The sequence below is a fragment of the Tiliqua scincoides genome, chromosome 5, assembly GCF_035046505.1.
Source record: "Tiliqua scincoides isolate rTilSci1 chromosome 5, rTilSci1.hap2, whole genome shotgun sequence".
Taxonomy (NCBI): Eukaryota; Metazoa; Chordata; class Lepidosauria; order Squamata; family Scincidae; genus Tiliqua; species Tiliqua scincoides.
Genome location: NC_089825.1, coordinates 70455976 through 70471127, shown reverse-complemented (window position 1 = coordinate 70471127; position 15152 = coordinate 70455976). Strand labels below are relative to the sequence as shown.

The following is a 15152-nucleotide window of genomic DNA, read 5'->3' as shown; positions in this document are numbered from 1 at the left end:
CCAACCTCAGGCGTGCAGCTCCTCGGCTGCCCGGGTGGGAAGTCTCGGGACTGGAGGACGTCATCCTGGAGAGGAGGGAAACAATCCCCTAGGGGGGATCCCTTCTCCAGGGGATGGGCCCATATCCGAGCGCACTCGGGATACTCCTCGGCGGGAGGGGGGTCAGGGGCTTCTTGTAGTGGGGGATTCTATTATTAGAAACATAGAGAGGGGGGTTTGCGACGGATGTGAGGACCGCATGGTGACTTGCCTGCCTGGTGCGACGGTTGCGGACATCACTTCTCGTCTAGACAGGCTAGTAGACAGTGCTGGGGGAGAGGTAGCGGCTGTGGTGCATGTCGGCACCAACGACGTGGGCAAGTGTAGCTGGGAGGTCCTGGAGGCCAAATTTAGGCTTTTAGGCAGGAAGCTGAAAGCCAGGACCTCAAAGGTAGCGTTCTCTGAAGTGCTACCTGTTCCACGCGCAGGGCCAGCTAGGCAGGCGGAGATCAGGGGTCTCAATGCGTGGATGAGACGGTGGTGTAGGGAGGAGGGGTTTAGATTCGTTAGGCACTGGGGAACGTTTTGGGACAAGCGGGGCCTGTACAAGAGGGACAGGCTCCATTTGAACCAGAATGGAACCAGACTGCTGGCGCATAACATTAAAAAGGTGGCAGAGCAGCTTTTAAACTGATCCCTGGGGGAAGGCCGACAGGAGCCGAGGGGCATCCGGTTCGGGACTCCTCATCCCTATGGGATGAGGATGGGGAGGTTAGAGAACAACAAGACAAAGGCAGAGTAGGAGAAGAAATTGGGAAAGGTAGCGTGATGGGATGTGAGAGACGGTTTGGCACAATGAGAGGATGCGGGGACAAAGGAGCGAATAAGCAGCCCATCCTGGGGCATTCCGTGTATAAATGCTTTTATGCGAATGCCCGAAGTCTACGAGCAAAGGTGGGAGAACTGGAATGTCTGGTGACAAGGGAAAATATTGACATAGTGGGCATAACGGAAACCTGGTGGAATGCGGAGAATCAGTGGGATACCGCAATCCCGGGCTATAAACTCTACAGGAGGGACAGGCGGGGGCGTGTTGGAGGTGGGGTGGCCCTTTATGTTAAGGAAGGGATAGAATCCAGCAAAGTAGAGATTGAAGGTGGGTCCGACTCCACCGTAGAATCTCTGTGAGTTAAATTACCAGGCTTGTGCAGCGATGTAATACTGGGGGCGTGCTATCGTCCTCCAGACCAGAAATCGGATGGGGACCTTGAAATGAGGAAACAGATCAGGGAGGTGACAAGGAGGGACAGGGTTGTAATCATGGGGGACTTCAATTATCCTCATATTGACTGGGTCAATTTGTGTTCTGGTCACGATAAGGAAACCGGATTTCTTGACGTGCTAAATGACTGTGGCTTAGATCAGCTAGTCACGGAGCCCACCAGAGGACAGGTGACTCTAGATTTAATATTGTGCGGTACGCAGGACCTGGTTAGAGATGTAAACGTTACTGAGCCATTGGGGAACAGTGATCATGCTGCGATCCGTTTTGACGTGCACGTTGGGGGAAGAATACCAGGCAAATCTCTAACAAAAACCCTTGACTTCCAATGGGCAGACTTCCCTCAAATGAGGAGGCTGGTTAGAAGGAGGTTGAAAGGGAGGGTAAAAAGAGTCCAATCTCTCCAGAGTGCATGGAGGCTGCTTAAAACAACAGTAATAGAGGCCCAGCAGAGGTGTATACCGCAAAGAAAGAAGGGTTCCACTAAATCCAGGAGGGTACCCGCATGGCTCACCAGCCAAGTTAGAGAGGCTGTGAAGGGCAAGGAAGCTTCCTTCCGTAAATGGAAGTCTTGCCCTAATGAGGAGAATAAAAAGGAACATAAACTGTGGCAAAAGAAATGTAAGAAGGTGATATGGGAGGCCAAGAGAGACTATGAGGAACGCATGGCCAGCAACATTAAGGGGAATAATAAAAGCTTCTTCAAATATGTTAGAAGCAGGAAACCCGCCAGAGAAGCGGTTGGCCCTCTGGATGGTGAGGGAGGGAAAGGGGAGATAAAAGGAGACTTAGAGATGGCAGAGAAATTAAATGAGTTCTTTGCATCTGTCTTCACGGCAGAAGACCTCGGGCAGATACCGCTACCCGAACGGCCCCTCCTAACCGAGGAGTTAAGTCAGATAGATGTTAAAAGAGAAGATGTTTCAGACCTCATTGATAAATTAAAGATCAATAAGTCACCGGGCCCTGATGGCATCCACCCAAGGGTTATTAAGGAATTGAAGAATGAAGTTGCAGATCTCTTGACTAAGGTATGCAACTTGTCCCTCAAAACGGCCACGGTGCCAGAAGATTGGAGGATAACAAATGTCACGCCTATTTTTAAAAAGGGAAAGAGGGGGGACCCGGGAAACTATAGGCCGGTCAGCCTAACATCCATACCGGGTAAGATGGTGGAATGCCTCATCAAAGATAGGATCTCAAAACACATAGATGAACAGGCCTTGCTGAGGGAGAGTCAGCATGGCTTCTGTAAGGGTAAGTCTTGCCTCACGAACCTTATAGAATTCTTTGAAAAGGTCAACAGGCATGTGGATGCGGGAGAACCCGTGGACATTATATATCTGGATTTTCAGAAGGCGTTTGACACGGTCCCTCACCAAAGGCTACTGAAAAAACTCCACAGTCAGGGAATTAGAGGACAGGTCCTCTCGTGGATTGAGAACTGGTTGGAGGCCAGGAAGCAGAGAGTGGGTGTCAATGGGCAATTTTCACAATGGAGAGAGGTGAAAAGCGGTGTGCCCCAAGGATCTGTCCTGGGACCAGTGCTTTTCAACCTCTTCATAAATGACCTGGAGACAGGGTTGAGCAGTGAAGTGGCTAAGTTTGCAGATGACACCAAACTTTTCCGAGTGGTGAAGACCAGAAGTGATTGTGAGGAGCTCCAGAAGGATCTCTCCAGACTGGCAGAATGGGCAGCAAAATGGCAGATGCGCTTCAATGTCAGTAAGTGTAAAGTCATGCACATTGGGGCAAAAAATCAAAACTTTAGATATAGGCTGATGGGTTCTGAGCTGTCTGTGACAGATCAGGAGAGAAATCTTGGGGTGGTGGTGGACAGGTCGATGAAAGTGTCGACCCAATGTGTGGTGGCAGTGAAGAAGGCCAATTCTATGCTTGGGATCATTAGGAAGGGTATTGAGAACAAAACGGCTACTATTATAATGCCGCTGTACAAATCTATGGTAAGGCCACACCTGGAGTATTGTGTCCAGTTCTGGTCGCCGCATCTCAAAAAAGACATAGTGGAAATGGAAAAGGTGCAAAAGAGAGCGACTAAGATGATTACGGGGCTGGGACACCTTCCTTATGAGGAAAGGCTACGGCGTTTGGGCCTCTTCAGCCTAGAAAAGAGACGCTTGAGGGGGGACATGATTGAGACATACAAAATTATGCAGGGAATGGACAGAGTGGATAGGGAGATGCTCTTTACACTCTCACATAATACCAGAACCAGGGGACATCCACTAAAATTGAGTGTTGGGCGGGTTAGGACAGACAAAAGAAAATATTTCTTTTGGAATCAAGTTAAGTGCTTGGGGGGGGGGGCGGGAAGGCAGCCATGCAATCACCAGGATCACGCCACTGCCAGGAATGGGGGGTTGAACTTACCTAATACAGCACCAGCCTCCAGGGGGTGCAGAGAGCACCGCTGACCTCTTCTGCAGGGCTTCCTGAGCCTTTACAAATCTAAAAATAATGATCATGACCCACTTTCAATTTGTGATCGTGAAACTGGAAGTGGATCATGATCATTATTTTTAGACTTGCAGAGTCGCAGGAAGGGTCCACAGGGCTCCCTGTATCCTCCAGAGGCTGATGCTGCATTAGGTAAGTTCAAAGCCCCCTGTCCCCAGCAGTGGTGTGATCCTAGTGATTGTGCCACTGCCTTCCCCTCTTCCCTCTCATTAAGGGGGCCGAGGCAGGGTTTCCCTGGATGGGGCGTCACAATGCCCCAGTTTGAGAACCCCTACACGTAGCCTGAAGGTAATTTTATACAATGTTTTTAAATAATTTTGTTTATGAAACAAGGCAAAGAAGTTAAAAAAGTCATACTGGTGCTCAAAAAGTTCTGTATTTCAAAACAGTCCGTATTTCAGAATTCCAGATAAGTGGTGCTCAGTGGCGTAGCTAGGTCATTTGACACCTGAGGCTCATAAATTTGTCACCCCATATGACATCATTCATTCATTCATTCACATTTTTATACCACCCTGCCTCTAAGCAGCTAAGGTGTACATGGTTCCTTCCCTTATTTTGTCCTCACAATAACCCTGTGAGGTAGGTGAGACTGAGATATATTAATAGTCATGACATGAAATGAATAATAATAATGGCCAGAAAATAAATGCAGTGAATATTTCCCCCACAAGCAATGGATGAAATTCTGCATCAAACGGTATATAACATGATGGTATTATACCTAAAAGCCATGATTTCCAGAATTTTGGTCACTAGGGTGTCACCCCCTCACCCCGGAGAATGTCTCATAAGCGTAATTCATTGGTTTATCTTCTGATAAGATTAAAATAATTAGTGCATATTCATTTTAAAATGTTAAGAAAAGACCCTATGCAAATCTACTCACATGCTTTTGCCGTTGTTGAATAAAGAACTTCTTTCGCTTAAAAGAAATTTTTACTATGTTTACCCTGAAAATAAACACAGGCATGATTAAAATAAGTCAGTGTCAGTAATTTAAATAGCTTTTCAGTTGTGCTAAAACAGTAGGTAAGCAATCACAATGACAAGAATCAAACATCAGACTTGAAGTATTACAATGAACTGGAATTGAAAAAGCTGCCTAGGATGATCTAAAACATTTTCTTTTTTTACAATAAAAAAGAAAATATTTGTCACCACCATATACTAGAAGGAAAATCTTAAAGAGGCAGAGATTCTACATCAGGGGTGCTCACACTTTTTTGGCTCGAGAGCTACTTTGAAACCTAGCAAGGCCCGGAGATCTACCAGAGTTTTTTTTACAATGTTCGCGCCATCATAACATATAACATTTATGTGTACAATGTATGTTGGTGTACCTTGAGCCCCACTGAGTATAACAGGACTTACTCCTGAGTAGACATGCCTAGGATTAGGCTGTGAGGCTGCAATCCTAGCCACACTTACCTGGGAGTAAGCCCCATTGAGTACAATGGGCCTTACTCCCGGTGTTTCCTCCCAGAGGCACCTGAAGGGGGTGGGTCGGCACTCCGCGATCTACTCATTTTGCCTCGCGATCTACCGGTAGATCGCGATCCACCTATTGAGCACCCCTGTTCTACATAATTGCCTATTATCATAATAATTGCCTATTCAAGTTAATGTAACCACTATTGTCATATAAGAAATAAAAATGCTGTAGTCTGAATAGTTCCAGATTTGAGAGATAGAAAGAAATTTGAATACTGAAATTTGTGCAATGAGCTTTACTACTGAGCAGTTTCACAACAAGAATTTGCTTTCAGAAAACAAGATTGTATTGGGTTGCACAATTCCTGAAAGAGACTCATACATTCTGCTACAATAAATCTTATCCAAAACCAGCTGGTAATATTATCAAGTCTAGCTAATGTGTCCATCAAGAGACACTCATGCATTCTGAACATTCCTAAGAAACTGTGCATATCCCTGGACAGGTGTGGTACATTCCACTCTATTAGACTGTCCTCAGAACTAACCAGGAAGTCAAAGTGATCCCTTCCCAAAACCATTTCAGATCGGCTTTCCAGGGAACTAAACTTAATTCAAACCTAAAAACTCTTGATTGCCTTGAGCCTGAACTGGAACTGAATTCCTGAACATAAGAAGTTGTAACCCAGGGGTGTTAAACATAACCCCCGGGGGCTGGATGTGGCCCCCAGAAGCTTTTTATCCAGACCTCAGGCTCTCAGCTGCTGAGTGAGGTGTTACCACTGAAATGGCAGCCCACATGAAAATTCGGCTTTCCCAAATCTTGAAATACGATCAAGATTTGCGTATTTTCTGTCATTTGCAGTTAATGAGTTTCTATAAGAGAACAAGGTCTGGCTTCTGGCCATTAGCTGCTTAATGATGTAACTTTTGGCTTAATGACATCACTTCTGGCCCTCAGCAGGAGCCCTGAATGCTAACTTCTGCCCTCTGTATGAAACGAGTTTGACACCCCTGTTGTAACCTATTCAAAACCAGTTCAATAAATAAAAATAAGAAGACTCTTTTAGGGTGGTGAGGGCTCTTCCATATCTGCGTATTTTTCAGCAGGAAAATATTCCCCAGTAAGCAATCCCAGTAAGAAAATAAGAGGAGGAGGAACGGGAGATTGGATCCAGGAAAAGGCGGAGCATTGAGCAGTTAAGAGTAGGGGAAATAATATTAAAGAAAGGAACTTTGTGAGATTGAGTAGGAGAGGAAGTCCAAATTTCAAAGTAAGTTTATATGACTGGCTAAAGCTTTCCCACTGAACATCAGCTGAGATTTTCCTCCCAGAATAGTTTCATTGCATATTACCTGCTTAGTTATTTATTATGTTTGCAGTATCAGAGAAGCTATTTATTTTGTTCAATAATGTTACTACTAAAAGGTCTAAGGAAGAATCCCAGTTCCCTAACCTTAGATTCAACAGAACAGATATAATAGCATGAGTGCAGAGAATCCAGTGCAGAGAATCTAATCCAGATTTGGGGGGGGGGCGGCTTTGGACAAAGCGCCCCCAGGCCCCCTCCTACGTCATGGGCCCCCAAGCCATGGGCCTTGGCTTACTGAGTGACATGGTGGTGGCTGCTGCTGCTGTGCAACTGCAGCAGTGGCACTTATGGAAGCAGTGCTCCTCTCAGCACCGGCAACAGTGACAAGTGCCATTTTAATTTTTTCCATAAAAAATTTGCTAGGAAACATCAAGGAATTAGTGTCTGTGCAATCATAAATGGTTATGGGTGCTCTCAGTACACTGAGGCCCCAACAACCAGTCCAAAATCAGTTCAGAGTATCTAAACCAGTCACCAAACCACTTGTTAAAGTTAGTGCCTGAACCAGGGAGTTTAAACATATTGATGAACCAGAACAGAACCAAATTTTTTTTAATGGTTTAACTCTTTGGTACTAACATCCTACTGTATCAGCAGCAGTAGCTAAGGTTTGTTATTTATAGAAAAACTCAATGCCCATTTCGGTGATAGATCTAAAGTCACCTCTTGTCTTAGAATCAGTTGACTTGAGCAAATTAAACTACTGAATGAATATACACTATGCAAAAAAACCAAATACACGCACAGAAAAATACAAAGGCGTAAATAGTGAAGGCAATTCCACTTACTAAATACATGCCTGAAAGTAAGCCTGAGATTGGAGAACGAAGTTGCTGTTCCCTCTGTTCCCGCCTGCTTCTCAAATTTTTTAGAAAGACAGAACCTATTTTTTCGATGTCAGGGATTTTCAATGTAATTTTGAGCATTTGCGATTTTAGCTTTATGCACTGATTCTGGAAAGCAACACTCACGTAAGATGGGGGGCGACTGTAGTAACAAAACATAAGATTCCAACTGATGACAGAACTTCAAAAATTTAGAAGAATAACGTGCACACATATGTAAATCTGACGAGGATGTAAATACCATTCCTACTCCCAGGCCTTCAGTCTTTGTGATCAAAATCTGTACTGTTCATTATTTTCCCACGCTGCCTGGATGTCTTCTATTTTGTTCTTCCATCTGACTCTAACCCATGAAGTATTCCTTCCTTCTAACAACAAAATGCTTCCTCTGGACAGGAATAGTTCAGCACCTTAACAGATGGGCATATAACTTTTTGGAGAGTTGTCTACAACGAAATTGCTCTGGTAATAAGCAGAATGGACAGGTTTGGGAAAGAATGAGTAAAATTTTGTACTCTTCTGTACCTGCCATATTAACATATGGAAAACAAGTAATGTAACGGATGCTTATAAGAGTCTCTAATTCAACTTGGGAAGTCCAATCCTATCTACAATTCAGTGCACCATTATTTAAGAATAACACCCATGGCAAGCAATGGGCATACTTCTGAGTAAATAGGCTTGCAACTATGTGTAGCCACACTTACTCATGCCCAGGCCTTGTTGTTTGTCTCTCTGCTGTGAATTGAATTGCACACTCCCAGTTATGTGTTGTAAATTGTACATTATATGTTGAGCCTCTAGCTTAACACACCAGGCACCTTAAAGAAGGATTTGATTAATGTTCTCCTGTAGTGGTTCCCAACCTTTTTTTTTTTACTTGCATACCCCCTGGCAGCCCATTTTCATAAATTGTACCCCTCATATTAGCTAAATGTTTGTAATTAATAATAAAAGCCCTTATCTTCTCTATATGAAAACCCATATTTCATGGATTCATCACAGTATTTTCTTTTTATGTCTTTATTTGAAGAACTGAAGACTATGCTTTTTCATTGTTTTGCACCAGAAGTGACCTGAGAAATTCTGGGTGAATGAAAACCAGCATAGTAAAAAAAGCTAAAACCTAAGATGGAAAGTGATCAATCGCTGATTCATACATGAATTTATGAGCAAAAACTAGCTACTGGTGGGGCTTTCACAGCCAACTAGCTACCTCCCTTCCTGCCTTGCTGGGCCTGCAAAGCATTCTGAACACTACCTGCCTTTTTCTGCCATTATTCAATTCTTTTTCAAGTACTCCTAAAGGTCCTTTCAAATGCCCCTGGGGGGTACATGTATCCTAGGCTGGGAACCACTGTTCTACTGGTGTGTTTACAGAGCACTTACTCTGATAGTGTTTACAAAAAGGTTGTGAAGACCAGAATTAAAAAAGTTAAAAAATAAAAATGTATCTTACTACCTTTTACTATCTTTTAAATAAATTAGAGACTGTACAGTTCTTGGGTAACAATTATTGTTAGGTTATTTTTCAAGTTCTGGCCTCAGATAAAATCAGACAAAACTATAGTCAGACACCCCCGTAAGTTCCCCCTCCCGATTTATCCAAGGGTAATAGAAAATTCCATTATTTCTGCTCAAAAACCTGCCCTTGACTTATCTGTGAGATTGACTTATAGGCGTGTCTGCAGTGACTGGACTGCTGGCGCAAATCAGAGTGGATCTGGAGAGGCAGGCAGAGGCCAGGAAGGGTAATATTGTATTGGCAGTGTTTCTGCCACTAATATTGCCCCCTTTCCATCCTTCACCCACCCCCACCTATCTCTTACCCTCTTGCATTGACTTCCCAGTGACAGGGGTTGTTGCAAGGCAGTTGGCATGTGGCTGCTCATCACTCATGGCAGATGTCCAGCTGCACAAACTGGTGTGACGCCTTTTATGACAGCCATAAAGGACCTTGCTCTGCTGGAATACTAGTTCCAGCAGCACAAAGCCCAGTAGGATTGAGGCCTTAATTACATTTACAAATCTGGTTAAGAGTCAATGTTTTAAGAGTTAGACTTGGTTTGATAAAATCATAAGAAGAGTAAGAAAACGTTAGCCACAAAATTTAAGAGACTGAAGTAAGGAGATAAGATCCCTGTTTGTGAAGTGTTCAAGCTTGTTTACAGTGCTGTTATAAAACTTTGCTTTATCTTCATGTTTATCTTTCCTGAAATAAAGATACTAGCTGAAACAGAGTTATATGATGCAGCAATTTGAAAGGACTCCAAGAGATTTTGGTATCTTGATGTTCAAGACATACGAAAAAATGTTTCCTTAGAGGCATTGCAAGAAAAGACTTGTTCAATCTGTCTGAATGGTCAGATATTACAATAACCAGATTGATGGCTAATTAATTTGCAAGGCAGGCAAGTAATAAAGCACATGGAGAAGATACAATCAATACACAATTGTATAGACTGACCTTAAAATAATGGATACCTACCTACTTTTGTACAATTAGTTTCTTATAGGTTGGGTATACATCAGAGGGTTAGAAGTTAAATGTTATTTTCTTCATAGATTAACCCATTTCTGCCCAGCCCATAGGTGTACACATTTAATCCCTGCTGCATATATGAAACGTTGGGCAGAAAAGACTTAAAAAAAAAAAAGAGAGATCCCATGCATGCACTGGGACAGATGTTAGCCTTCTGGATATACCTTCTAAATTACAGACAGACAGAAACATACAAGTTAATGTTTGATGTACAAACAGGTTTCAAAATGGCAGGTCTGTGTTGCAATCTGTGTTGTGTGATAATTTTTAAGAAGAACTGTGACAAATTAAAACAGGTTCACAGATGGCAAGAGGTCTAGAAATCAAGCCCTATGAGAAATGGTTGAAGACCTTGATATGCTCAGCCTAGGGAAGAGAAAAGGAATACAATTTTCAAATATCTGAAGGGCTATCACATAGAAGACAGACTGGCAATCTCTATGGATCCTGAGAGCAAGACTAGAATAAAGGGAAGTACAGTGGGCCCACTGTAACCATAGGAGATTTGTTCCACGATCCCCTGTGAACACTAAAATCAGCAGATGTGGAAATCCGGAGGGAGCCAGGAGATAGGTGTCCCTAAAACTCACCTGGAGGCTGTGCTGGCCTCTCAGCCTCCTCAGAAGGCCTCCTGGATGCAACTAGAAATTGCCGACACAAACCAGAGGTGGCCCAATCTTACTTAACTCCCTACGTGGTGTCCCCTATATCTTGCAGGTGAGTTTTGGTATGTTGATGCTTCCTTGTGTAAGTCTCAGCAGCCACCACAGGTCAACACTATTGCTGGCGCAACTCTATAGCAAGCTCTATATCTGGCACAAGTCTGTATTGATCTGTGAAGGTGAGTCAGGTCTGGGAAGGGGGTTGAGATGCAGCGGACACCACTGCTGCCAAATCCACCTCCCTCCCTTCCCCATCTCCTCCCCATTTCGCCCAGTCCTGCCCAGTTTCACAACCTGCACTGGCAGGTGTCCCTGGTCCATCAGAGTGCTTGTTTGCAGCAGTGGCCAGGCTCTGCTCAATGGCACAGTCGTGCTTGCGACTGCCATAAAGTGTGTTATACAAGTAGGACACATTTTCCACTGGAATATGTTCCCAAAGGATTGGGCTGTTACTTATATAAATAAGATAATCCTTGGTAGTGGTTTCTCATACCTTAAATTAAGAATAAAAGTGTGTCTCCATATCTGCGGGGTTCCGTTTTGGAACTCCCCATGGATACCTGAATCCTACAGAGGCGAGGGGAGCTTTGCTTTTAATGCCTTACTAGGCATTAAAAAGTCACTTTGAGTTTTACAAAAAAACTGCAAGTGACTTTCTTCACTGTAAAGCTCAGTCTGAGACTGGCAGAATGGATGAGCCTGGATGGATGTCTGTGGCCTCTGTTGGGCTCAGAGGACGCTCTGGAGGGGAATCCCTGTGAAGGGACGCCTGTGTGAGGGCCTGCGGACCCAATCCACAGATAAGTGAATCCACGAATACAAGATCCATGTATACTGGGGCCCCCTTGTATTTTACCACAGTTCTTTAGACATGATTTCTTACCTCTTACCTAACAAAAATAACTAGGTATATAGCCCTTTTCGACACCACTGCTAAGAAAATTAGGAGAAAGGCATTTAGCTGAGATAATGGTTAGCTATAGGCAGCTGTGGTTACCCTGGTAAAGAGTTGCATCTATTTCATTATGACCAATGTCTGTTACAATCAGCATTTTATATTTTGTATTATGTCATGCTTTTAATGTTTGTATTGTGAAATGGGTGCATTGCTTTGCACAGGCCTTCTAGTTAAAAAGCAATAAAGAATTGAGACTGCTCCATAAAGAGAAAACCAAGGTGGCAAGTTAGAATCACCTGTAACAAGATGCATGATATTTTTGAGCCCTGACTGTAGCCTGATGCAGAATATCTGCTAGAAGCAGGACACATAACTTCTGGTTTGAGAATCTGCATATCCAAGCATTGTCCTCTTCTCTTTAGAATAAGCACTATCAAAAAGTGAGAGATTTTCAAGTACCTAGGCATAATTATAAAATTTTATTTTTACATAAACTAGAAAACAAACATCTTACCATGGATAAAAGCTTGTGCAAATAAGTTTTCTATATACAGCAATACCTCCTGAGGCAATTCCAATCATCAGGTCAAGGTTATGCAGGTCCTAGAAATAAAAACACATAACATAATGAACTAATAAATGTGTGCTCCAAAGTACTGGTGATCCTAACCTACTAATGGCCCAATCCTATTCAAGGCCTGTGTCAGAGGAATGCACATTCTGCCAGCACAGGCTGCTGCAAAAGCACTGTAAAGTGCTTTGTGGCAGTGCAGGGAGTCAGTGCACCAGATGGAAGGCTGGAACCTTCCTTCAAGAGCCAGCAGAGCAACAGAGGCCCACCAGAGCAGGTGAGCCTTGCATGGGGAGCAGAACAAAGCAGAGGGTGAGTGGGGAGAGGATTGAAGGGGGCAGAGAAGGGCAGAAGGGGGAGAGATGAGGCCCAGGAGGGGGGTGGGTTCATGCACATGAAAAATCCAAACCTACTTCCTGGACCGGATCCACCTGCATGGATAGACTTGCATCAGTAATAAAACTGGTGCACAGTGGCCACACGCAGGGCCACGATCTCAGAATGCACCAAAACTGGCACCCAGCCCCTGAAACTAGCTCCCCCTCTTACCTGGGCACTCCAGAGTTCACACGGCATCCCAGTGCACTCACAAAGCCTTTCGAGCTTCTGAAGGGCCCTTTACTTCCGGAAAACCGGAAGTACTGTTTATGGGCACTCTGGAGGCTCAGAAGGCTTTCCAAGTGCTCTGGGATGCCGTGTGACACTTTGCCACTCTGTATCATGTGGCCCCCTAGCTCTAATGTCAGGGACACCACTGCTGGTGCAGGTTCAAGCGGACCCATAGCAGCTGCTGAGGCTTACCCTGGGGCAAGGAGACAAATGTTCCTTTACCCCAAGGAGACCTCCAGCAGATGAAAACCCCCACAGGATGAAGCATAGCCGGTGTTGGCACTGCTGTTGCAGTTGTTCAACTGTTATCTTGTCAATGCCTATGTTGGACACATATTTCTTAAGGGCCTTGGGGATTGAGCCTACTGCATCAATGACAATAGGAGTGGTGGTTGTTTTCTTTCCCCAAAGGTATTCTGTGATCTTTTCCAATTGCTTCTCTTTGATTTGATTACCTTCTGGAATGGCCGCATCAATAAGCAACACTTGTTTCAGTACCCTTGATGGGGTTTTTATTATAATAGTATGTGTGTTTTGTAAACTACATAAAGAACCTCCTAAATCTGCAGAAACTATTACCTTGTCAATGGGCAACCCCAAAATGAAGCCGAACTGGTAGGCTGAGGACCAGTGAGTTTAATAGTGAAAGGTTTAAACAGTGAAATGTTAGCATATTACAATATTGTCAAATAACTGCCTCAGAAAAGTACTTCAGAAAACTAATACTGAACTACAGTTCCCAGTGCCTTGCTGCAATTGTGAGCACTGTCAAGAAGACATATTTAATCACAAAATGCAAGTCAAAGATGTTAAAAAAAGAATAATGAAGAATATCTAATAAGATCCATGAGTGACACGAGAAGTCACTTCCTTACAAACATTAAAATCATTTTATGTCTGTTGGTCAGACTTCTTCACATGACTCTAATTCTTTGGTCATGCTTGCCTCCCTTTTCAACCACTGCATCCTCCTGTCTTCTAAATGGGTTTCACAATATAAATACAGTGAGACCAAGATAAGGACCTATAGTGTTGTTTACTGATTTCTATGGGGAAGTTTAAATGGGCTGCAGCTGGAAACTGCTGAGAGGATGAGAAAACTAGCTCCCCTGATGTTTTTGAGTTTTTCCCCTTCTCTAAAAGCGAATGTTTTTCTCTATCTCTGAGTTCAATAACGGATACAAATTAACTATGTTGCCAATACTCTGTTCCTGCTCACTGCCTTTGTTGTCACTGCCCTGATAGCGAACTATGTTCCAAACTGCAAACAGTTTAGATTCATCCACATAAGACAATGGCTTCTGTTGACTCCTATGAACAAAAGTAATTACAGCCCAGTGTAGCAATAGCTGCTGGGTAAATTAAAACATTTACTACAGTCAGAATCGAAAGAACCTTACAAGTATTTCCACCTGCCCAAGGAGGGTTTGGTCTGGTGTTTCTCAAACAGCAGCCCCCATACCATACAGCAAGCCTCATTTAAAACTATGTTTAACATTCAAAAACAATTAGTGATATGCTAAGGTGCTTGGGGGGTAGAATATGTTCTAAGGGGAAAAAAATAGCAAAAAATTCCACTGGATATGCTCAAGACTTTGAGCACATCTATATTAACTCTTTGGATTCTGGGCTACAAATCATATGTCAACTAAAGAGTTATACCACTGTGGGGATTCCCAACCCTCAGTTTAGGTCAGAAAGGGGTTTCACCCCATTATATTCATGGCAGTGGTCTGACAGGTTTCAGAGTGCCCCCCTCCCTGTTCAGCTAAGAGGATCCTGCTGATCCTGCCTGGCAGGCTTTCCATCATTGCCTCAGTGCCATTTTGAGAGGAGGGAAGGTTTTACAGCACCCACTTCCTCCTCTTGTAGGACAGCTTCCCTAGGAAGCTATTTCTCCATGGCTGCAGAGCCAAAGACCTCAGCTTTGCATTCTGTCACTCCAGCCTCATCAGTAGCACTGACTGAGGCTTTTGTACTGGAGCCTGACTTATGGGTATGTGCGGCTCCATCCCTTTCCTACCCAAAGCTAGCCCCCAGTGTACTGGTACCTTGGTGCAACAAGGAAATCTGCATGTGCAGCCTCAAGGGAGGTGTTAAGTAGTTGCCAAATCTGCCCAGGATTCATTCCATAATTGGAGTGTTGGCAAAGCAACTGATGGCAAACTTTTTGATGCTGTGATACTCAGTGGCCCCAGTGACCTTGGCAGTGAATTTGATGGCTATGCATGGGGGACTCCAGAAGGGGACCTGGTAGGTACAAGTTTGGGAAGACCTTACCACTTCCAGACAACCACTTTTCTTGCCTAGGTTTTAATGCTGGAATTCAGATAGTTCTAGGGCAGCCAATGGACAGTTTAATCTAAAATTACAGTACACTATACATTATTTTATTGAGCCAGGTTACACAGTCTGTGGAAATACCTTCTGCAGTATCATCTACATAAAGACTGCAAAAAAAGCAAAATACTTGAAAACT

General features: G+C 43.8%; 1 protein-coding gene across 3 annotated transcripts in view; it reads right to left on the bottom strand.

Annotated features, from left to right (window-relative positions):
- Positions 1 to 15152, bottom strand: part of PTPN3 (protein tyrosine phosphatase non-receptor type 3) — a 113024-nt gene that overhangs the window by 49698 nt on the left and 48174 nt on the right. For 2 of the 3 annotated variants that reach the window (XM_066627906.1, XM_066627907.1), the window contains 2 exons: positions 12008 to 12096; positions 4629 to 4692 (listed from right to left, as the gene is read on the bottom strand). In XM_066627906.1, coding sequence (XP_066484003.1) covers positions 4629 to 4692; positions 12008 to 12096 — 153 coding nt within the window. Of the gene's footprint in view, positions 1 to 4628; positions 4693 to 7334; positions 7398 to 12007; positions 12097 to 15152 lie in introns of those variants that run through there. The other variant, XM_066627908.1, reaches the window with a different exon arrangement.